General features: G+C 50.0%; 1 protein-coding gene across 2 annotated transcripts in view; it reads left to right on the forward strand.

The window, feature by feature from the left end:
* Positions 1-21,819, forward strand: part of DISP3 (dispatched RND transporter family member 3) — a 33,986-nt gene extending 12,167 nt beyond the window's left edge. Inside the window, exons 2-21 of one of the 2 annotated variants that reach the window (XM_072354255.1) lie at positions 1,950-2,886; positions 3,775-3,994; positions 5,244-5,380; positions 5,491-5,625; positions 5,854-6,014; positions 6,225-6,364; positions 7,058-7,203; positions 8,605-8,766; positions 9,154-9,315; positions 9,815-9,937; positions 10,545-10,681; positions 11,335-11,516; positions 11,967-12,097; positions 12,200-12,375; positions 13,272-13,398; positions 13,999-14,144; positions 14,462-14,621; positions 14,918-15,031; positions 15,969-16,135; positions 16,781-21,819. In XM_072354255.1, coding sequence (XP_072210356.1) covers positions 1,959-2,886; positions 3,775-3,994; positions 5,244-5,380; positions 5,491-5,625; positions 5,854-6,014; positions 6,225-6,364; positions 7,058-7,203; positions 8,605-8,766; positions 9,154-9,315; positions 9,815-9,937; positions 10,545-10,681; positions 11,335-11,516; positions 11,967-12,097; positions 12,200-12,375; positions 13,272-13,398; positions 13,999-14,144; positions 14,462-14,621; positions 14,918-15,031; positions 15,969-16,135; positions 16,781-17,143 — 4,017 coding nt within the window. In that variant the 5' untranslated portion in view covers positions 1,950-1,958 and the 3' untranslated portion in view covers positions 17,144-21,819. The remainder of the gene's footprint in view (positions 1-1,949; positions 2,887-3,774; positions 3,995-5,243; positions 5,381-5,490; positions 5,626-5,853; positions 6,015-6,224; positions 6,365-7,057; positions 7,204-8,604; positions 8,767-9,153; positions 9,316-9,814; positions 9,938-10,544; positions 10,682-11,334; positions 11,517-11,966; positions 12,098-12,199; positions 12,376-13,271; positions 13,399-13,998; positions 14,145-14,461; positions 14,622-14,917; positions 15,032-15,968; positions 16,136-16,780) is intronic. The other variant, XM_072354256.1, reaches the window with a different exon arrangement.
* The last annotated feature ends 1,403 nt before the right edge of the window (positions 21,820-23,222 follow it).

The raw sequence follows: 23,222 nt of genomic DNA on the forward strand, positions 1-23,222 counted from the left end.
GGTTGGAGCTGCAGGATTAGATGCACAAATCCTGAAAGTGAAAAAGTAATTGGGCCGTGCTTCAGCGTTGGGCATCCCTGGGTAATATGGGAGGTGGGGGAGGGAAATGAAGCCAGCCCCGAGTAAAATTCGAGCAGAGAAAATGCATTTCACTCCTTCTGGCCGATTTCAGGGTTTATCTCCCCTGCCGGTTCCATTTGCTGTGTGTTGGATTGCAGAAGCTTTCATCCTGACCCAGGCAGGATCTGACGAAGGCGGTAGAACCAGACGAGTCCCAGGGGCAATGCTAAGTGGGCTGTGTCTGGCTTTGCAGCCAAATCATGCAGTAAACTCTTTTGAAGGGAGTACAGAGCTGTGTTGGAACCAGGGCAGGATGCACACAGGTGCACATGGAGCAAAGCTGTCCCCTTTGGGGTAGCACAGCCAGGAGCACAGCGTGAGCCCTCCACAGCCCCAGCTCAGTTCTGATGTGGGTGCAGAGAATCCTGGGGCTTTTCCAGCACTGGGGTTTGCATCAGAATATGTACAAAGACTTTAGGTAGGGGATAGCATGCTGTGGCCTTTGTATGTTGGGGGGTGCCCAACTGTTGAAGTGGGGTTTTGCAGCTGCCATGAGAGTGAGCAGGGAGAGCCAGAAGAGATGCCTGAGGTCTGATCCTCTTCCTTTAATTGGGGATTTAGATTTGGGTTAAAAAAGAGGATGGCATGATACTGTTTCTGATGGCTCCTCTGTCGTTTCTGTCGCCTTCCTTTTCCTGAGGACCCAGAGTTAAGGGGAGCTGGCAATTCATCTGCCTGCAGATAGAAATCCTGTTAAATAGAAACACCGGCTAGGAGTTGAAGCTCTTAAATTGCTTCTGGCCTGTGTGTAAATTGCTCGCAGCTCTGGGAGCGGAGCAAGGATTGAATGTGTTCATTCAGGGAGGCACAGCACTGTGCTGGGTGTTGTTCTTGGGGACCACCGCTGCTCCCTGGAGGTCTTTAGGGACGTGGAGATGCAGCACTGAGGGATGTGGTGGGGGTGGATTGGGGTCAGACTTGGTGATCTTAGAGGTCTTTTCCATTGTTAATGATTGTATGATTTTATAATGGAGCCTAGAACCAGCCAGCTTCCTTCTAACCTTCCTAGAGCAAGGAAGGGCATGAGGGAAGGCAGAGAGAGAGCACCTCCCAGCTCAAGTCCTTTTCCATCCTCCCTAAGTATGAGCTGATCCAGGAAGGCATTTCTTGCTCGTTCCCTGGGGGCTGTCTGCTTTTGCAGTCTGGATGTTCTGTACCGCTCCATTAACAATAGCCATAAACAACAGCAGGGCTGAGGAGGTTTCTCTTGGAGATCCCTGCCTGAGCCCAGGGTCATTCAGCCCTTCCCCTTCTTGCTCTGCTGAATGGGGATCCTGCAGGGTCACAGTCAGAGCTCTGTGGGATCAGTCTGTGCCGACATCCACATCTGCAGGCACAGGTGCATGAGATTTCTATTGTATACGGTGCGTGCTTTGTGGGAAATGCAGCTATAAATACCTGGTGGAAAAAATCTATTGTCTGTTTTAATGAGAAGAGGATAGAGTCTCTTGTGTTTTCATTTAGTAGCTTGGGCTGTTCCTGAGCGTGAGAACCTGGTTCTTTAATTAATTAACGCACTGTGAAGCCCCTGGCATTGCTGTGCTGGTGTTCCTGGAGCCACACATTGTCCCACAGGGTGCTGTGACTGTTGTTTGAACTCCTCCTGATTGGGTTCCTCTGTTAGATGAGCTGCGGGGTGCTCCATGAGCAGCTGCTCTTTGAACGGTTGTGATGAATGTGCATGATCCAAAAGCACTCGTGTGTTATTGTCAAGGGTGCAGAGTTGGGAGAGCCCCAGCTCTGTTGCTGAGACCCTTTGGTGATCCTCTGTACGCACATCTGACCCCATTGCAGGAGTGATGCTGACTGCTTCTCTCCCCTTCTTGCAGGCACTGGACATGGACACAGAGGATGACCCCTTGTTGCAGGACGCCTGGCTGGATGAGGAGGATGAAGAAGTTGCCTTCAGCTCAAGGAAGAGGCGGGAGGGTGCTCTGTTGTGTGGCAAAAGCTCCTGCAGGGTCAGGCCTCTGCGTGTCACACTGCCAGTCAGTGGCTTCTGGAATATCGTAGGCTGGATATTTACCAACCCATATTGTGCTGGCTTCATCCTTTTCCTGGGCTGTGCCATCCCTGCTGTGCTCGCTGTTGTCATGTTCCTCCACTACCCAGCACTGGACATTGATATCTCCTACAATGCCTTTGAGATCCGTAACCACGAGTCTTCGCAGCGCTTCGACGCGCTCGCCTTGGCCCTTAAGTCCCAGTTTGGGTCGTGGGGGAGGAACCGCCGTGACCTGGCTGACTTCACCTCCGAAACCCTGCAGAGGCTCATCTTTGAGCAGCTCCAACAGCTGCACCTCAATGCTTCCCACCTACAGGTCAGCACGCGGGCCAAGCGCAGCACCCCACAGAGCAGGATGAGCTCCCCTGAGCCCCGTGCCCACCTACACCCAGGAAATGAGACATCCCGTGTCACGAGGGGAGCCCCACGCTGGGATTACTCCAACACTTACATCAGTGCCAACACTCAGACTCACGCACATTGGCGCATTGAGCTCATCTTTCTGGCCCGGGGAGACTCTGAGAATAACATCTTCACCACGGAGCGCCTGGTGACCATCCATGAGGTTGAACGTAAGATCATGGATCACCCTCGCTTCAGGGAGTTCTGCTGGAAGCCCCATGAGGTCCTGAAGGACCTGCCCTTGGGTTCCTACTCCTACTGCTCCCCTCCCAGCTCTCTCATGACCTACTTCTTCCCCACGGAGAGAGGAGGGAAGATTTACTACGATGGCATGGGACAAGACCTTGCTGATATCCAAGGTGAGCTGGGTGCTGTGGGCCAGGGCTGGTGAGGTCAGGGCATACGTCATGAAATCATAAAGGTTGAATAAGACCACTAAGATCATCTAGTACAACCATCAACCCATCCCCACTGTGCCCCATTAAACCATGTATCACACAGACCCCAGCGGGCAAGCAACAGGGCCAAGTGAAGGGGAACCATACGTTGTTCAGTTGTCTTCCAGTCCTTCTCTCATGTGAAAGAGGATTGGAAGAATACCAGGCATTGCACAGGCAATAGGGATGAGCTTCCCTGCATTGCAGAACAGAAGAAAGAGATCTGTGGGCTGCTCTGCAACATGAAAGGCAGCTTGTGAGTCACCAGTTGTCTGTAAGGGGAAGAGGAGGAAGGTCCTACCTCCTCCTCCCAGCTCCGTACCCTGCAGGATGTCCCTCCAGCAGAGCAGAGGTGGTGAGGAGGTGAATCATATGAAGGCTGTGGGTGTGATGCGGCTGTGGGATGGAGCATCCATCTGTCTCCCCAGCACAGGATGTAGCTGGTAACTGTCCAGGAGCCATGCTGGGAGCAGGCAAAGGCTGAGCTCCATCTGCTCCAATGTGAGTAATAATTCTGTTACCAAAACAGGAAAGAGACCAGTTCTGAGTTTTTCTGGCATGAGCTCAAGGGAACTTGGGTTCTGGTGGCAGAGGGATTGTCTCTTACTCAAAACTGGCTTGCTCTGGTCTTCATGATGTGCTTAAAGAAATGGAGTCTGCTCCTGATGACTGAACTCCCTGATCTTTTCTTTAATGCACAGTTAATTGTATTACCACAGTCAGTGACTGCAGCCCCAGCTCTCCTTTGTTAGACTCTGTGCCTTGCCAAGCTCAAAAAGACCTAACATGAATGGTGCTTTTCTCCTGCAGGGTCCTTGGAGCTGGCCATGACCCACCCCGAGTTCTACTGGTATGTAGATGAGGGTTTGTCTGCTGAGAACAAGAAGAGCTCCCTGCTGCGGAGTGAGATCCTCTTTGGGGCACCGCTGCCCAACTACTACTCAGTGGAGGATCGCTGGGAGGAGCAACGCCATAAGTTCCAGAATTTTGTTGTCACCTACGTGGCCATGCTGGCCAAGCAGTCTACGAGGTGAGGATGTATGCAGGCAGGGAGGCAGCAGGGTCAGGGAATGGCTGAGGCTGGAGAAGAGGATGATTGTTAGAGGGATGGCTGGAGGAAGGAGTAAAAATGTCTTCAAAGTTGGAAGTGGGGAACAGAAAACCATTTACACTGCAGCAGCACATCAGGGACATCAGAGATGGTGACAGCAAGGCAAAGATTGAATCTAGTGCCTGCCTTTCTGCCCAGCCTCTGTCTGATGTGGGGTCAGTTTGCTTCCATCTCACAAATCCAATTCCACTGACTCCAGCAGAGCTTCTACCCTGCGTTCCTGCTCTAAATTTGGCCTCAGCTAGTCTGATGCAAGGGGTGAAATGGGCCTTAGTCAAGGCATCAACCTGTGAGCAAGATCTGTTTCAGGAAATGCAGACCTATTTCACCACCTGGTCTGCAGGGCTCTTGTTGAAGAGGGCTTTGCTCTGTGCATGTGGAAGAGAAAGAGTAAAACAGAGGTCAAAGAAAAAGGGTAGACCAGTATCCAGAGAGCTGGGGGAAGGCACTGCAACTTCTCAGTCTCCAGCTCTCTACTGCTTTGAAGCTCAGTAGTTCCCAAAATGGACACTGAGCTTCAAAATCAAAGCAGAGTGAAATGCAGCCAGCCCTTGTTAGCCCTGAAAGCATCTGCAGTGTTCTCAGCAATGGGCTGGCACCGTGGGCTGCAGCCAATAGAAGCCAAAATGGAACTGGGGCTGAGGCTCTGTTCTGAAGCTCAGGTTCCTGGTTGTCTCCTGTGTTGCAGTGCTGTGGTACTCCTGCTTAAATTGTCTTGGATTACTTCTGCTCAGAGTCTGCTTCCAGAAGCAGAGACTTCTAAATCATACGGTTCCTGATGAGCTCTAACTCTGCCTGCATCCGCTGGTTATTACCTTTGTGCTTAACATAAAAAGCAATGATTAGGATTCCAGATGGAATCAGCTTTGGAAGCTTCAGAAGCTGTTTGCTGACAGCAGGAAGTCTATTAGTGCCACAGACCCACCATACATAGGGGGAATTTGAAAAATATTAGACCTGCTCTTTTATTTTTCTCCCTTCTTGTGTGAATTTCACCTCCATCAGCAATCTAGTCCAACCTGCTCTCACTGCTCTGAGCAGTATATAGAGTTCATGGGAGCAGTGACATCCTTTGGCCCTGGGGAGATGATATGCTCTGTTAAATCCCCTCGCTCTACACCCTTCTCACTCAACTCTGCCTGTTCTTCTTCCTACTTCCCCACCCTAGCAAAGTTCAGGTGCTGTATGGAGGGACGGATTTGTTTGACTATGAAGTGAGGAGGACTTTCAACAATGACATGTTGCTGGCCTTCATCAGCAGTAGCTGCATAGCTGTCCTGGTTTATGTCCTTACCTCCTGCTCAGGTAGGCTCAGTGCATCCCTTCAGTGCCCCAGCAGGGCAGGTGGGAGGTGTCTGTTCTCCCTGGGGGGTGACCATCACTGTTTTCTTTTCCATCTTGCTTTCTTCCTGCAGTGTTCCTGTCATTCTTTGGCATCGCCAGTATCGGGCTGAGCTGTCTGGTGGCTCTGTTCCTGTACCACGTCGTTTTTGGGATCCAGTACTTGGGCATACTCAATGGTGTGGCTGCCTTTGTCATTGTTGGGATTGGTAAGCATGTTCTTGTTCACACCTACCTGCATTGCCTTGCCAGAACTCCTGCATGCAGGAGAGAGGGAGGTGATGGAGACAAATGCAGATCAAGTTTTCAAGCCCATTGCCTCCATTATTTGTAAGCGGGGGATCTTCAGATCACAAGCTCAGGGGAAACGAGAATCTCATCATGTGTCCCTATGGCATGAGCAAAGTACATAACTCTCCCTCCTTTCTTTTCCCCAGGGGTTGACGATGTCTTTGTGTTCATCAACACCTACCGCCAAGCCACCCACCTCAAAGACCTGCGGCTGCGCATGATCCACACAATCCAGACAGCAGGGAAGGCCACCTTCTTCACTTCCCTGACCACGGCCGCAGCTTATGCTGCCAACATCTTCTCTCAGGTAGGTACACTGCAGTTGTGGGACTGGGGGCTTTCTGTTCCTGTCAGAGGCCCTAAAAGAGAGGGAAGCTGCCAGCCTCTGACTCAGCTTCACACCAAGTCTGCTGACTGTGATTAAGATCAGCATGAGCTATTTTCAAGTTCCTCCAGATATCTTTTTGTCTCTCTGCATCTCCCTCTCTGATTCCAATCCCACGTTCTCTTCATGTAGATCCCAGCTGTGCATGACTTTGGACTCTTCATGTCGCTGATTGTGTCCTGCTGCTGGGTGGCTGTGCTCTTCACCATGCCAGCTGCTCTCGGAATATGGACTCTTTATGTGTCCCCATTAGAGAGCTCCTGCCAAACCAGGTGAGCTTTGTGAGTGGGAAGTTGTGAAGCACACGACCAAGACAGCGTGTAAATCCTTGTCTAATCCTCTCCGTCATTCTCATCCCTCTTGACTCCCCAATTCACTGATAGTCTCTAACATGAGAGAAGCTGAACATCGACACTACCAGATGAGAGCAAAAATAGAAGCACACACCACTTTGGGGGCAGATGCAGCAATTTCAGTCATATCTCCTTGTTAAATCTCATGGAGTGTGCAGAGCCACATCCCTGAGCTGTGGACACACAAGCCCAGCACAGCAGACAGACCAGAGTTGCTCCTGCCTGTGAGCACAAGCAGTGCACGCAGATTCCTGTTTGGAAGTCAGCGTGTTTCCCTTCCCTTGCTCTTTAGCAGTGCAGATGACCTGGCCTGATTTAATTCATTAGCAAGGAGATGAACTGCTGAAACTTCCATCACTCGGCGCCCAGCGTGTGTGGCTCAGCTCTGTTTATTCCACCCAGACTGCTGCTGCTTTGCCATAGCAGCCCAGCCCCTGACCTCTCAGCACTTAGCAATGGAAATAGAACACAGCACTGCCTCTTGTTGCCGTTCCAAGTAATTGGAGCAGGCTGCTGCTGTTTTCCTTTACTCTAAAGGAGACCAGTGGTAACTGTTTGCAGGGTACCTGAATCAAGGCTCATGGCTTTGTGTCCTTTTCTACCCCAACCCAGCTGCAGTCAGAAGTGCACCAAGAAGAGCGCTTTGCACCTGGCTGAAGATCTCTTCATTGCCTCAGAAGGCACCTCTGGAGCAGGGCGAGAGACACTGCCCTACCTTGACGATGACATCCCACTGCTCAGCGTGGAGGAGGAGCCTGGTATGTGCCTGTTGTGTAGTGCCTTCATGGTGAGCACACTGACCTTTTTGTCCTGGAGCTTTCCTGGGTTGTTGCTCGGTTTCCTTACTTTTAAGCAGGATGTCGTGCTGTCACAGAAGGTTGTAGTGGTCTGCACTCTGTTCTGTCTACAAGCTGCCTTGAGATGTGCAGGAGCTGTAGATGCATGGCTTGCTCACTGCTTTGCTAATCCTTTTGGGTCTAACATGAATTTGCTGTCTGGAATCACTAATTACCAATTGGATGTAGCCATGAAACATCTAATCCCTACTATCAGGACAGCTCATCTTCAAGTAAAGGATATTTTCCCCTCTTCCCTCCTGCCCAGAGCATTGGATTTGAGAAGCAGGCAGAGAATGCTATTCTCCAGCATCGCCTCCCCAGAGCAGCTTCTTCCTATGGCAAGGAAAGGGCAGTGACTTGCTGGAGACAACACAGGCAACCTAAAAAAGAGTGCCTAGAAATGCCCTATCACCTGTTAACAGGAGATGTTCCTTGTAGCTCTGATTGAAGATAAAGGTGCTTACAGGATCATGCTCTCTTAAAACTTGTTAGGATCTCTTCCTTTTAAAACCCATGATGGAAGTGGAAGTGGGTAGTTTTCTCACCTAGCAGCAAGCTGGAAATGGAGGCACATGTATCTGTGGCTGAGCACCCATCAGACCCATTATCAGTGCACAGACCCTCTGCTTGTAGATGTGTAGGCAACTGTGCTTTGGCTCTGCATTGCAAGAGTGTCTTCTTAGTATGCCAGGGACACATGCAATGGTAATGTATGGAAATCACTCCTTCCCTTCTGAGCAAACAGCTTCTCTCTGAGGACTGCCAGGCATCGGGTTACTCACGAAGTAACAAAGCTGCTTGTTCCGGTTGGTGACCAGGCATGGTCTGTGTGTCAGCTGTGCAGCACAGCAGGCAGTCCTTGACCCCCTTACAGCAAATGAGTGTTTCTCACCTGTAGGGAAGGGGCAGTTCCCCAGGCATCCCTGAGCAGGAGCCCAGCTGCAGTCAGGGAGAGGCGAGCTGTGCGTAATCAGCTCCAAGACATACTCAGTGGAATGGAGGGGCAAACTCTGGCCCAAGAAGCACACAGTATCCCTGTAGCCATATGCACAGTGTTAGTGGGATCTGCCAGAGGAAGAGCAGCCTGAAGCATGGCTTTGGATTGAGCTGTGCATTTAGTAGTGTAGCTGGCACATGGCAATGACTTGCCAAAGGTGTTTCTAATGACATCCTGGGCAAGTCTCTGCCTGTGTCTCATCCCATCACCTTAGCACTGGGTGATACAGTGCATCACAGAAGGAGATTTTGTGAAAGTGAGCAGGAAACGATGAGAAATACTCATGACACTGACACACGCCTTTGATTTCTCTCTCTTTCTAGTCTCTCTGGAAATGGGAGATGTTCCCTTGGTATCTGTGATGCCAGAAAATCTGCAGCTGCCTGTGGAGAAGAGTAACCGAGGTCATCTGATAGCACATCTGCAAGAGCTTCTGGAGCACTGGGTCCTGTGGTCTGCAGTGAAGAGCAGATGGGTGATTGTGGGTAAGGAAGAAAGGGGGTTATTCCATCCTCCTGGGTTTTTTGACAGCATCACAGGCAGTATCCAGGCTGTGATTATTAGTGATGAGATTGAAAAAGAAGGCACAATGGATGGTTTCTAACAGTTGATAAGTGTCACCAGAACAGATAGTCCCTAAGGGAACTTCATGAGGAACTTGGAGGCTTCTCCATCCCTCTCCTTACACTCAGATCTGAAGTGGCAGGTCCTCATGGGGTTATCCAAGCACGGGGCTCAATACAGGAAATCCCAGCTGCCAATGTCAGCAGTGCTGTTCCTTTCTCCTCCTTCCTCCATGTCCCTGCTAACTATATCATAAGAAGAAGATTTGTGCAGGGTCTCCCATGCATTATCTGGGCTTTTCTTTGCAGGGCTCTTTCTCCTTGTTTTGCTCCTGTCCATATTCTTTGCCAGCCGCCTCCGCCCAGCTAGCCGTGCTCCAGTCCTATTCCGTCCAGACACCAACATCCAGGTGCTGCTAGACCTGAAATACAACCTGAGTGCTGAAGGCATCTCCTGCATTACCTGCTCAGGTGAGAGTGCTGCTCTTCAGGCCGCAGGCCCTAGGCAGGGGGAGCCGGAACATGAAAGTGAGAGCTATGTTTTTCATGGCTCATTGGATACTGAATGGATCCTACTGAAGGGAGGTGTGTACTCTGAGTGGGATGGTGGTGTTGCCTGTAGGAGTTGAGTATGTTGAAAAGCTGCTTTAGCCAAGAACTGCCTGAGTTTCTCTGCTAGAGCAAATAACAGTGAAGTCCAGCAAAACCAACCACTGCTCACAAGGGACTATGCCAGTGACCAGTCTATAGTCTATGGCTCTGTGCTCCCTGCTTGGGGTTTGATATTCAGTAGTGCAGTATCTGAAGTGTTACCTACTCAAGTGTATGGCATGCACAGTGATCACAGAAGCTTTAAGGTCAGAAAAAGACCACCGAGATCATCTAGTCCAACCATTGACCCATTGCCACCGTGCCTACCATGGTAGGTATCTTGCTGTGTCGTTCCTCTTTGAGTAACCTTGTGGGACAGGTTTGTTTCAGGAAAAGCCCCACAGTTTGCAGAACAACTTCCGAACATCCTTGGAAAAAAAGAAGAGAGGCTCTGGATCACCCTGGGGAAACAAAGGGAGCATAAGTGATACAGGGCAGCAAGGTAAGCGGAGCATGAGGACAGGTTTTTTTTGCCACATTTGTTTTTAAAACAGAAATCATACAACCTCTGAATAACTGATATGGAATAATTTTCTTCTGACACATCCCTGCTGAGCCCTGGCTTGGTGCTGGATGTGTAGGGCATTGTTGCCATACCCGTTCCCCTGAATACCTACTGTTCTTCAGTACAGGGTCTGACAAACCAGGTCGGTGCAGTCTAGTGACAAATCCCTGTGGTCTGCCTAATATGAGCATAGGGCTGGGAGCTCAGACCTTTTGCATCCCTGTCCTGTGTCACAGCCTTGTTGGCAGGCCATGAAGGGAGTAAATTCAGCTTGCTCTGCAGGGGATTTTGAGGATAAAAGAGTTATTGGGCCAGGTCCTGAGCTGACATGAATCAATAAGCCATCAGGAATTACTGCAGCTCAGGATATATTTGTGAAAGCCTTTGAAAGGTGTGCTGTGCTGCTAGAAGGCAGAGGCTGTGCCTGCTACCCCAGAGGAGAAAACAGACCAGAAGAAAACCTCTTCCACTGCTGCCCACATCTGTAAGATTTGCTGGATGAACAGTACCAAAAGCCCTCATGCCCTCCCTCTGTTTTGTGCAGATCTGCAGGGGACTGTGTATATCTCCAAGTCCAGAAGCAAGGGAAGGCCAGCCATCTACAGATTCTCTCTCAATGCCAGTATCCCTGCCCCCTGGCAGATGGTGTCACCAGGAGATGGAGAGGTGCCTTCATTCCAGGTGAGTCATTCCAGGGATGGTGGACCCCTCTATCAAGAGTGCAGCGCTCAGCAGGTGAGCACAAGAGCCTCCTGTCACTCCACAGGGCCCTGGGTAGCTCAGGTTGAAGGGCATTGCAGTAAGGGATCTAGCATAAAGGGCATTGCTAGAGGTGATGCCTTGCACTGCCCCAGGATTGGTCTGTTGCAGTTGCATTGTGACTGTCAACAATGAGAACAGAAGTGTGGGTGTCTGTGGGGATCAGATGATTCCTGCCATCATCAGCTGAGCTCAATTTAGTAGAAACTGCAACTTGAGACAGCTGCATTCCCACTGCCTCCTTCTGTCCGTGCACAGACAGCTGGTGAGCAGGCAACACTGCTTGTGCACGTGTTGGGCAAGGATGCCCCCAGCAGAACTGCCTTTCCTTTCTCCCTCATCCTGAACAGAGCAGCCACCATCCCACTTGGGCACAAAGAATGGGGGTGGCAAGGGGTCCCATCACATGCACCCTGGGAAGGAGGCAGGCTAGGGACTGGCTAGGTTTGTTCCTACAGTGCTCGTTCTGTATGGTTGTGCCAGTGCCTTGGGAGGAGGGGAGTGTGTGATGCTAACATGTGACAGGCTGCAACCTTGTGGAGTTAAGTGTCTGTTTTCATTAATCCATTGCTTAGGTGTATAGAGTGCCTTTCGGTAACTTCACCAGGAAGCTGACAGCTTGTGTGTCCACAGTAGGGCTGCTTAAGCAGACGAGCCCCAGGAAGTGGATGATGACTACCTTGTCCTGTGATAGCAAGAGAGGCTGGAAGTTCGACTTCAGTTTCTACGTGGCCGCCAAGGAGCAGCAGCGAACAAGGTAACCCTCCAAAGCCCACTCATGGCCAGGCAGCAAACACAGTGCACCTGGATGGTTGAATGCCTCACATCCAGTGCCAGTCCTGCTCTCAGCTGGAGACATCCCTGGCCTTAGGCCTCTTTGCTGCACTTGTGCCCCATCTTTGCCAAGTTATTTTGCAGACCCACAACACCACTAACACTGGTCACAGGCTTGCCAGATGCAGGATTGTCACCGTGGGCCCCATTGCATGTCAAAAAGAAACTGATACGATTTTTGTCTTGGCCTTACCCAGCTGAAGACTTGGGCTGAGCAGGCAGCGCACAGTACACAATGGCTAGGGATCTGAGTCTGGAGCTGTGCTGCTTTTCCTTCCCTCTGTCCTTGAGAATGTCTGTTTCCATGTAGTGCTGTAGAGACATCATCCATACTACCTGTGCCCTACCATAACAAACTGTCTTTCCTGCACAGGAAGCTGTATTTTGCCCAGTCGCACAAGCCTCCTTACCATGGCCGAGTGTGTGTGGCACCTCCTGGTTGTCTTCTCAGCTCCAGCCCAGATGGACCCACTAAAGGCATCCTTTATGTTCCCAGTGAGAAAGGTGAGCTGGTGAGGTCCAGCCATGCCTTGTTACTGGCGATGTTAGAGAGTCAGCTGTGTTTTTGCCTTCGGGTGTGACCTTCCTTTCTTTTATGTTTAATAGCAGCACCCAAAGCAAGGCTCTCAGCGACTTCTGGGTTTAATCCTTGCATGAACATGGGCTGCGGGAAGCCAGCAGTGAGACCATTGGTGGACACAGGAGCCATGGTGTTCGTTGTCTTTGGCATCCGAGGGGTGAATCGTACAAAGCACTCCGACAACCACGTCATCGGAGACATGGTACATGAATGCTGAGCGGTCAGACGGGGGCTGATGAGAAGGAAAGGTCTTCCTGGATGGTATTGAGTTATTCCCTGCAGCCCAGGTAGCATAGTCCAGCATTCTGGACAGGTGGAGGTGGCAGCAATGTGATGAGACAGCAGCACGCTCTGTACAGAACGTTCCCAAATAATGGGGATGAAGAAGCCCTTCCCTGAAATTGCTTCAAACTTGTCAGAAAATCCCTTTCTGTGTGCAGTGCCTAACCTTCTAATTTTGAGTCTAAATCTGGCTTGCCTGAGGATTTTAGAAGCAAACCCATCTTGAGCTCGGCATGGAAATGTCACTACAGACTCAAGATCCAGGCAACTGATCTTTGTCTGTAATTGTTTATTTTGTTATGAGATTCTAACATAGAAAAAATCCATATCGCTCTAGAGAAGCTTTCCTAAAAGTGACATTTTCAGGACCAGTTTATCCCCCAGGTCTGGTACTTTGAAATATTCCCAGCAGAATTATGCTTAGCTATGGCAGTTGCAGATGCATTTCAACCCAATTTGAGGGCACTCTGCAGAACCCGTCCTTTCCTCTGGTAGGAACAACACGACACACAAGCAGTGGAGTGGGCAGAAAGCTGGAATTAAGTGTAGTCTCCTTAGTCAAACCATGATGGTTTTGGGCATGGCCTGGTAGCTGTGTATTCATCAGTACTTCTGTCACACTGATTTTGATTTTTAATGTAGTTTCTTCTTGGGTTGAGGCAAAGATATGGGGTTTATTTACTGTAGAGCCTATGGTCTGAATAAGCAGATCTCAAGCTCGGTGCCCAGAAGATGATCAAGTTCTGCTTTCTTGTGCCAGTCGCCGTGTGTATGTCTCATGTGTGGTGCTCTCGTTGTTGTGTCTCCTTGTGAAAGGGCAGCGTTATCTACGATGACAGCTTCGACCTCTTCAAAGAGATTGGCAACCTGTGCCGCCTCTGCAAAGCCATCGCCAGCAACACCGAGCTGGTGAAGCCAGGAGGGGCTCAGTGCCTGCCCTCGGGTACGTAGGGTCCTTGGGGAGCCCATGGGTCCCTGGGTGGAGGCTGCTTCTCACCTTCCAGTCTGAGCATAGCTGCTAAGGGCTTCTAAAATCTCAGGTCCCAGCTTGATGAAGCGAGGCAAGGAAGCAAACATAGCAGTCAGTGATAAATGCAGGCAGTGTGGAGAGGTGTTTTTCAGCAGTTCAGCTCTCTGAGCTGGCTGCAGCACAGCTCTGTCTGCCTCCACTTGGCCCAGATCACAGCTCCCACCTCCCATGAGCCACTCACCCTGTGCTTCCATTTGTTGTGCCGACCTCTTCAAGGACGAGAAATACACAGCAAGTAGGACGGCAGCATCAGGTGCCTCTTCTGCATCTCTGTTAGCAACAGTGCTGCTTGAGTTGTGGTCATGTCCTGTTCAGTGCTGACAGTGCTGACTGTGCCTTCTCAAGCTGAGAATTTACATCCTGAGACCTCTAGTGCTTTTACAAGTCAGAGTTTCAAGGGGAAGCAGCTGCTGATAAATGCAGCCTACAACCTCCTTGTTTTCTTCCCCTTTGATCCCGTGTGCTCCCTTTCCCTGTCCTGTCCTCCACTCCTTGCTCTTTCTTTCTCTCCAGGTTATAGCATCTCCTCCTTTCTGCAGATGTTGCACCCTGAGTGCAAGAACATCCCTGAGCCGAACCTGCTGCCTGGGCAGCTCTCTCATGGGGCAGTGGGAGTGAAGGATGGGAAGGTACAGTGGATCTCCATGGCATTTGAATCGGTGAGCATCACCATCTATCCTTGGGATACCTTCGTCTTGTGACTTCTAGGGGCTTTGCTCTATTCTTTCTGCGCTGCAGCCATAAATTAGTGCTTGCTATTGTTTGTGCCTGATTGCACAGATGCCTGCACTCACATCTTGCTAAGAAGTAGCTGCTTATGCCATCCTTTACACTTACTGTGAGTTCAGGCAGAGAGCTGGTGGCCTTTTGCCCCTGTAAGTTTTGCCTGCAGTTCCAGCTGCTTGTTCTGACTTTACCCTTGCATACACCGCATCAGACAGCAGGACACAAGTGTAACATGTTCATCTTCTTACAGACAACCTACAAAGGGAAATCTTCCTTCCAGACTTATGCTGATTATCTGAAATGGGAGACATTCCTGCAGCAGCAACTCCAGCTCTTCCCTGAGGGTTCTGCTCTCCGTCATGGTTTCCAGACCTGTGAGCACTGGAAGCAGATATTCATGGAGATTATAGGCAAGTGACTGTCCTGTTTCTCTCCTTGAGGAACCCAAGCACTCTGATGTACTTTCACAGCATCCACTGCTCCGTTTTATGCAGAAGTGTTATATCTTTGGTCTCTGTAGGGCTGTGTGCAGTCCTAAAGTCATCTACTCCAAGCAGCACATATAGTCAAAATCCCTATGTAGAATTTAGGGAAATAGAGAAGGTGAGGGACTTTGCTTTGTTAGGGGGGAGTCCAGGGATGCAGTTTCCCCTCAGCCCAGCTCTCAGCATCCCAGGCTCCATTTAACTGGCTGTTTCTCTTCCAGGAGTGCAGAGTGCCCTGTATGGCCTCATCCTTTCGCTGGTTATTTGTGTGGCTGCAGTGGCAGTGTTCACCACTCACATCCTCCTCCTGCTGCCAGTCCTGCTCAGCATTTTAGGTAAAATTGCCAACCTCAGTGTGCCAGGCCTTCCCTTTCTCTGAAGCTGGTTGTGGCACTGCTGAGTCTCCATTACCCTGTGTAAATCATTTTGGTTTCCTGGACTCGGTCCTGATATACTCAGGTGAACAGGAGAAACTCTCAACAACTGCATAGAAACCTCATTGGGAAAACAGATTTGTGTATCTAATTCCCAGTGTGCTTTATCTACACAATCCCTTCTATTTTGTTTAAATAAGGGGTTTAGCTACACAAATGCCATCCCTGCCTGTTATGTATAATAATGTGATTAAGTCCCGCATGCCCTGAATAACAATTGCACTGCTTCCCAAGGATCAGCACCATGGCTGCTGTTTCCAAGCAGTAGGAGATATTGAAAGCCGAATATTGGAGTGTTTTTGTTAGTATTTGAAGCGAATTTCTAAATAGTTCCCTTTCCCCGGCTGGTGATTTGACGATATTATGAACTAAATGTGTTACTAAACTTCCCGGTTACAAAATCAAATCTATCATTTTAAAGCCACTTTACTCTCCCACACATGACTCACAAACAAACAGCACTCTTGCCTTTAAGAAAACCTTGTGCGTGTGCCCAGGCTGTGAGTAAACTCCAGCAAGCAAAACATAGGGCCCTCTTCCATCTAGTGCACCTATGCACGCTTGCTAGTTGGATTCATTAGTCTGGTTGGCATCAGCCTGTCGTTTTGTCTGATATTTCAGTTAGGTGCTTTGCTGTGCCCAGCAGGGCTGTGTGCATTACTGGATGGCTGGAAGGTGAAGCCTTAATGGGCAGGAGGGAGGATATACAGCATTCTGTTTAGCTGGCATGCAGAGCTCAGGGGCACGATCTCAAAATCCCCATTAACTGACTTGTTAGGGGTCAGGGCAGCACTCCCTGAGTCCTCTAAACTTGCTTAACATGAGCTTCTTCACGCAGGGGTGGTCTGCCTGGTGGTGACCATCATGTACTGGTCTGGCTGGGAAATGGGGGCTGTGGAAGCCATTTCTCTGTCCATCCTCGTTGGCTCTTCTGTCGATTACTGCGTGCACTTGGTGGAGGGCTACCTGCTGGCAGGGGAAAACCTGCCGCTGCACCACGCAGAGGTGAGCTCTTTTCCTCCTAAAGCTTTGCACACACTCCCCTCGTGCCCTTTGTACCACATAGCTGCAATGCAGGGCAAAAGGGAATTCCTCCTGCCATCCTCACAGCACGCCTGGGTAACTTTTCCAGCTGATGTGAGCTGTTGTACCTGGAGTCAGTAAACCCAGCTGAGCATCCAACCCATGTTCTTGTCTCTCTTATGTCCAAAGCAATGCTTTTTCCAGCCCTAGTGAAGGCTGTCCTGCCTACACTCATCCTGTAGCTTCAGAAAATCCCATTGGCCCTGTTCATAAAATCACAGGACCCTCTGGCCCTGTTAACATCTTTCACTCTTTGGGAATATGGGCACCATGAAAGCTTGGGGATCTCCGTTCCCTGGTGTAGTGTCTGTGTGCAGCACACCCTCCTGATGTGGCTGAAAGAAGGCACTGGTGAAGGCACAGAGTCCAGCACTGCTGGATATTCACCTCGTGGCTGTTTGCCTGGTGTGCTCAGAGGTTGCATAAACACCAAGAAACACACTCACACCGTGTCTCCATCCCAGACCAGGACTCCACAAGCTAAGCCACCCTCTCAGAGCATAAAGCATCCCTGCAGCCCTTTGTGCTTGTCCCTGCTCCCCATAACACTGCTGTCCCTTCTGCCAGGACCCCACAGCCTGCCGCCAGTGGAGGACGATTGAAGCCATCCGTCATGTAGGCGTAGCAATTGTCTCCAGTGCCGTCACCACCGTGATTGCCACCGTCCCACTCTTCTTCTGCATCATTGCCCCCTTCGCCAAGTTTGGGAAGATTGTGGCCCTCAACACGGGAGTCTCCATCCTATACACTCTGACTGTGAGCACAGCCCTATTGAGCATCATGGGGCCTGGCACCTTCACCCGGAGCAGGACTTCCTGCCTCAAGGCTGTGGCAGGGGTGCTTCTAGCCGGCCTGCTGGGTCTATGCATCTGCCTTGCCCTGCTAAAGGGTGGATTTAAGATCCCTCTCCCTAATGGGACAGCCCTGTAGACCCTATACCAAGAGCCACACGATCTGTCCTCTTAACTCCCTTTTCTTTTTTTGCTTTCTTTTGTTTTTAAAGGATATTTTTGGTAAGAAAAAAAAAAAAAAAAAAAGAGGAAAAAAAAAAAAATCCTGTTTTTTCCAGAAGTTTTTTCAACTCCAGATGCACTTTATTTTCTAATGGGTTTTGCTCTAAACTTGTATTTATTTTGGAAGTGATGGATGGAAGTGACGGACAGTGAGGGCTGCCCAGGAAATTCCTCAGCCCATGAGTAGGAGGGGAGAAGGTGCCCTTCTCTCCATTTTCTTTCTGCTTGTCTTTATTTCTGAATGAACAGAGCTTTCTGGAACCACAAAAGGTAAAGAAGTCAGGTAGGCCGTCTGATCCCTTTCAAACTGCTTCCTTTCTGTCCTTCCCATGGCCAGGGTCAGCATTGCAATGATGGCTCTTGAGGTGATGTCCTGTCCCCACGCCAGGGCTGTGCATCAACACCTGAGCCTTGCAAACAGCAGTGAGCTGGAGAGGCCTGGGGAATAGCATTGCTCTGCTGTGCCCTGTGCTCAGCACTGCACAGGGACACATTTCCCAGCTAGCTCCTATTGGGGTGAGATTAAAACAAGAGATTTTGGGGCAGCACCACTCACTGGGACCTGCTTTCATAGTGGGGAATGCCAGGACATTTGGCTCTCCCTTTCTTTCATAAAGCTTGTCACTGGGATCTCTTGTGTCTGTGAACAGTCATCAGAACACAATTGGTGCCTCCAGGGCTCCGACCTCCTCTCCTTCTTGCCAAGGTAGCAGTGGTGTCCAGTCCCAGCTCCTGCTCTGTTTGTGACTTCATCAATCTACCTCTGCTCTTGCATGGCAGAGAGAGAACCGATGGCTTTCACCTTTGTCCAAAGATTTTTGCTCCTGGCCCTGGCATCCAGCTTTTAGCCTGAGGATGAGCTAACCCCTGTGGCCAGGTAGAGCCCGTAGCTGGCAGCATACATGGATAAACAGTGGGGCATTCTCTGTGGCAGCTTAGAGATGCTGCTGCGCCGACATGAAGGCAACAGAGCTTCAGCCTGAGGCTGCTGCCTGCTCAAAGCAGATGGTTTATATTAAAGTAAAATGAAATTGCAAACTGGTGCCATTAACAAGTACATTTTAAGCACCACTGATTCCATCATATTCTTAAAATTGAAATAACTAAGTGTGTGCATTGATATGCAGCACATCTGGTCCTTGGCAGAAGGGGAGGGGTCAGGCCCGCTGGGAGATGCATTAAACATTATTTACAGGGATGCCAACAGAAAGAGGTGGCCAGAAAGCAGCCCGACTCCTCATTTGTTTGCAGATACCACGTCCCCGGTGGCTTTGCATCCTCTGTCTGGATTGACCTGCTTTTTAAAATGGAAATGCCAGGAAGCTGGTCCCTGGTGCCAGCCACGTTCTGGGGACTGTGCTGCTGAGACAGACCAGCAGCTGCTGCTGCTTGGCTCGCTGCATTCCTGGTTTGATCCCTGCCAGTTTCTTACATCTTCATATCGTGCCATTCCTCTGAAACAGGATCAAACATTGGATCCTACACTAGGTTCCCCAAGGCATCCACTGGAGAAGGAAGGGATTGAGGACAGGGGTCTCCTTGGGCTTCGTTGATGCCAGGAGAAATCTAGAGCACTCCTGCTTAAGGACAGTGAGGGTGGTGAAAGCGAGCAAACCAGACCTGGTTTCTTCCTTACCATCCCATGGATTCTGTGGGATGAACTGTTCCTTGGCCCCTGTCTCTGCTCTGCTCAGCTCCTACAGGATGAACCCTGATGCATAAATGATTCTGGAAAGGATTTTGAACTATCTTAAACCTGTGCTTCTTTGAGTGGGGCTCAGCCATATTGATCTGCAAGCCCTGCTCTCCCTGATGTCTGTTCTCCAGATTTAATTACTAGTGGTGCCCTGAGCACTTGTAAGTGGCAGCAAGCACAGAGGGCAGCGTGCTGATGACACACAGCAATCTCCATGGGTGCTGTGGGGGCAGAGCATGGGAGCCCTGGTGCTGCTGCCAAGGATGCTCTGACTGGCAGCTTGACCCATATTCACCTATTGCTTCAACCTTCTTGGAGTGATTAAAGCTGATGGTTATTTCCAGGTCACGAGAGAAGAGAGGAAGGTGCTGAGTTAAGCCTTGCAGCGTGTCCTTCCTGTGAGCATGGAGAAGCACTGAAAGATCTTTAAGGCATAGATCTGCTTTAATCCTGCAGAACTTAAAGCACGTTCGTGCCCCAGGTATCCCACAGTTCTACTCACTATAAAGAGGCTAATATAAGCCCCTCACTTCCAGGGTGATGCTGGGCCATTCTCAGAAAGCCAAGATCAGTTTCAAAGCAGTGGAAAACCTTTTGTGCCTCTGGGTTCTGATTTAGCAGTGTCTGATCTCAGACAAAAATAACAGCATTCTTAGCACCCAACAGGTTCTGTCCCATTTTCTGGAGCAGGAATAGGGAAGCACTAACTGCCAGTCTTTCTCATCCTCCCTGGTTGGCCCAGGTACAGTCAGAGCAGTAGGGCAGTCTGGCACGAGCAGGAGCATCACCTTGTCCTTGTTTGCGTAAGGTGGCTTTGGGAGCATGATGGCAAAGCAATGGCTGGAGTGATTCAGGAAGAAGACTGAGGTAAGTATAGCAGGTGATTTGCAAAGGCATAGTGACGGTGTCCCTTCAGCAAGAAGCTGAGGCAGAGTTAGGATGGGACTGAACCCAGGTTGTAGTAGAAGAGCCAGGAGACTATCCCAGATTGTGCTTTCCAGTTCAAGGACCCACTGAGATGAGAATCTGATGGTCACAACACTTGGCTTTTAGATCTAGAATCACAGAATATCCTGCAGAGTGAGAGAGACACAGAAGTGGAGCACAGCCCTCCCCAACATACTTGGTGGAGACAGTAAATCAGTGGCAGATGCATCCATCCATCTCCCTGGCATTAGAAAATATTCATAAAATTATAGGGGTAAGAAAATGGATGGGTTTATCTGAGCAAGCATGAAGGTGGGGCTGACAGCCCTGCTGGGAATCAGTGCTCTGAGGCAGATGCTTGTAGCAATAAAAAGCAAAGGCTCACCTGTCTGGCGCTGCTCCAGGAGCAGATGCTTGCCCTTAATTAATTCCTCCCACATCTCTACCCATCTTCTTTCTCTGATGACTCCTCTGTTGCCCAGAGCATCTCTTGGGCCCCTTCGCCTTGCTGTGCAAGGTTCCGCCTTCTCAGCGGTACCTGCTTTTGCCTAAGGATGCTCACAGATGCTGAACTAAGGCATGCTGGAGACTAAGGTGCTAAAATCCTTCATACAAAGCTGCCGGTTTTGATGTGTTTAAATAGTTGAACGCAGCAGCCCATTGTCATGGAAATATTTCATCCTGGCTCGACTTGGAAGAGAATGTGCTCTTTTTCCATCTCAAAACAATCTTATTGCTGCAGTTATAAAAGAAACACACACGGGTTCTCAGTTACAGCGCGCTGCAATGCAATATTTGTTATCTGCCCACTCCTTCTTTCTTTCCTGGTAAGTTCTGTTTTGAAAAGTGAATGTTTTGGGATGGAAAGTGGGTAGTTTCCTATCAAACAGAGCTGATCCTGTCCTGACAAGAAGCCCTCAGCAGTCACAGGAGGGCATCTGCTGCTCCCTGCCTTCAGAATTGCTGCTGCATGAGTTCAAGGTTCCCCACGGAAACTGGTGAGAATAGGACTCACAGCAGCTTTGGAGCAAAGAGGAGCAGAGCTGATGCGCTTTGCAAAGATCAGTGTCAGAAGAAGAAATAGCCCCAGGTCTCCTCACTCAGTTCCTTTGCTTTTGTTGCAGTGGCTCTTGAGGTGCAGGGCCTATACAGGCAATGGGGACATCAGGGTTGGCCACCAATCTTGGCAGTTTCAAAGGCTGCAGGTACTGGATAGGGATCAGTGGCTGTGCTGGGCTGTGATCTCTATCCTAAGCAAAACCAGCCTGGAAATTATCCCCAAGGAGAAGGATGGAATGCTTACAGAGCTGTATGAGCCATCTGGCTGCAGGGGTCTCCTGAGACCACTGACTTGTCTGCACTGTAACAAACTGGGATGTTGCTTTGTGTCACAGCACCTCATTTTGGCTTGTCCCGCACTGAATCTTCTCTTGGAAGAATATAAAAAGCCTGTTTAAAACCAAGATGCACATAAATGTGTCCCCACTGTCCAGCAGGAAAACTGCGCTGATTGATTTGCAGCCAGGCAGGGCAAGTCTCTTAGTAATCACCAGAATCACTCCTCACCCTGGATAGCATGCAGGCCACAGTTCACATGTTATTCTGTTTCAAAGCCCTTTGCTAACTCCTCTTCCTCAGCTTCATACCCAGGTCCTGGAGTTGGAAACTACATCAGAATGGGGGTGTAGAATGCATCCTCAACTCCATTCCTCCTTGGGGCTGCAGTGGAGGTGATGGGAGGACTAGAGGCAGAGCAGCAGGCAGGAAGGTTTGCAGGGAAGAGAGCAAAGCAGATGGATGATGGGGGTATAGGGGGGGGACAGACCTTTAGCATCGGTTCTCAGAGTGATGTAGCACAATTCGCAGTGTTAACGTATGCGTGTTCCTTTTGTAAGTCGTCTCCTACTCTCCCTATTTTCAATGTTCCTTGATTTTTGGAGACTGTTGTAAATAAAAGATTTTGACACTGACTCGTTTGGCTCCCGTGTTGCAGATAGGGCAAGGCGATGCTCCAGCTCCACGCAGGGCTGGAGGAGGGCTGGCTTAGGTGAGGGCTTCATCATCCAGGTTCATCTGGGGCTCTTTTACTCCTCTAAAGCACACAGTGCACATGGAGATTGTTCCCCTTGGAGAATGGGATTCAGCAGCTCCTGTAGCACTGCAGCTCCCCAATGGATTGCGAGGGGTCTGGAGCACTAGGGGAGGTTCAGGTTGGATAGTAGGAGCAACTTGTTCTCAGAAGGAGCAGTGATGCAATGGAACAGGCATCTTGTCACAGGTGCATCTCTATGGCATCAGCACAACTACTCCCCACGGGTGCTCCCATTGCATCCTCTGTATTCAGTTCTGATCTGCTTCCCTTCAAGGCATGCAGCAGGGCAGTGCCAGGCTCCTGTTTGCTGCAGGAGATGAAGCGAGCCCCCAGCAGCAGGTACATTGTGTGTTGTGTCTCTCAGAGCTGGCCCACCCTATTTCTTATTTATGTTTCTTTCCCTCAAGTAAGAGCAAACGTATTGCCCCAAGAGCTCAGCATAAGAACATGCCTCACACCACTGCATGCAGCAAGGAGAAGGAAGGGCCAGAAGGCCTGGGAGCCCCTCTGTAGGCTGAAAAGGCTGCCAAAGGTCTGGGTTTGCAACTCAAATCTGAAGCACAGAAGCCCCTTTGCGAGGTGGATGTGTGTGTGCTTCAGGCTGAAAGGCAGCAGCTGGCAAACTGAAAGGCTCTGATTCTGGAAGATGTGGCCATGAAGTAACAATAAGGGCTGCTAAGTGGTAAAGTATGCCTGGGAGGAGGTATAGATATCACCACATCTGTGATCTTGAGTAGCCAAGAGGGGATGTGGTGTTGTCAAGCAGCCCCAAAGCACCCAGAGCAGAATTAGGTGTGAGGGCATCCCAGCACAGCCAGGGTGAGCTGAAACCTGGCACTGAGCATCGTGGCTCAGTTCTTTATAGCAGAAAAGCAGCTCTCTCTGCTCTAACACTTGTTAGCTCGTGTTCAGCGTTAGACTCATGTTAGCTACAGGTGTGGGTGCCGATATCTCATTGGCCACCACCAAATAGCTCTGCAGCTTTGGCAGAGCACTACAGGTGGTGGCTGATTAATAAGCTCCCCCCACACCCCAGTGAGGTGGTAAGGAGTTACTTGCCTGACCCTGGGAAGTGCAGATGGGTTGAGCTTTTAAAGCAGCTGTATGGAAGTGTTCTTTCTTAAACCTGAAATGACCTTTTCAACTAAATCTCTTGGTGCTGAGTGAGAAGTACAGACTGACTGTAAGGGAAAGTTCCATGTCTTGCTTTGGGACTTCTAAGTGTTTTAGCTGGTGGCTTATATCCCACTGAGCTTGCTGGGATTGACATAGTGGATGTGA

This window comes from Excalfactoria chinensis, chromosome 20, assembly GCF_039878825.1.
Source record: "Excalfactoria chinensis isolate bCotChi1 chromosome 20, bCotChi1.hap2, whole genome shotgun sequence".
NCBI lineage: Eukaryota > Metazoa > Chordata > Aves > Galliformes > Phasianidae > Excalfactoria > Excalfactoria chinensis.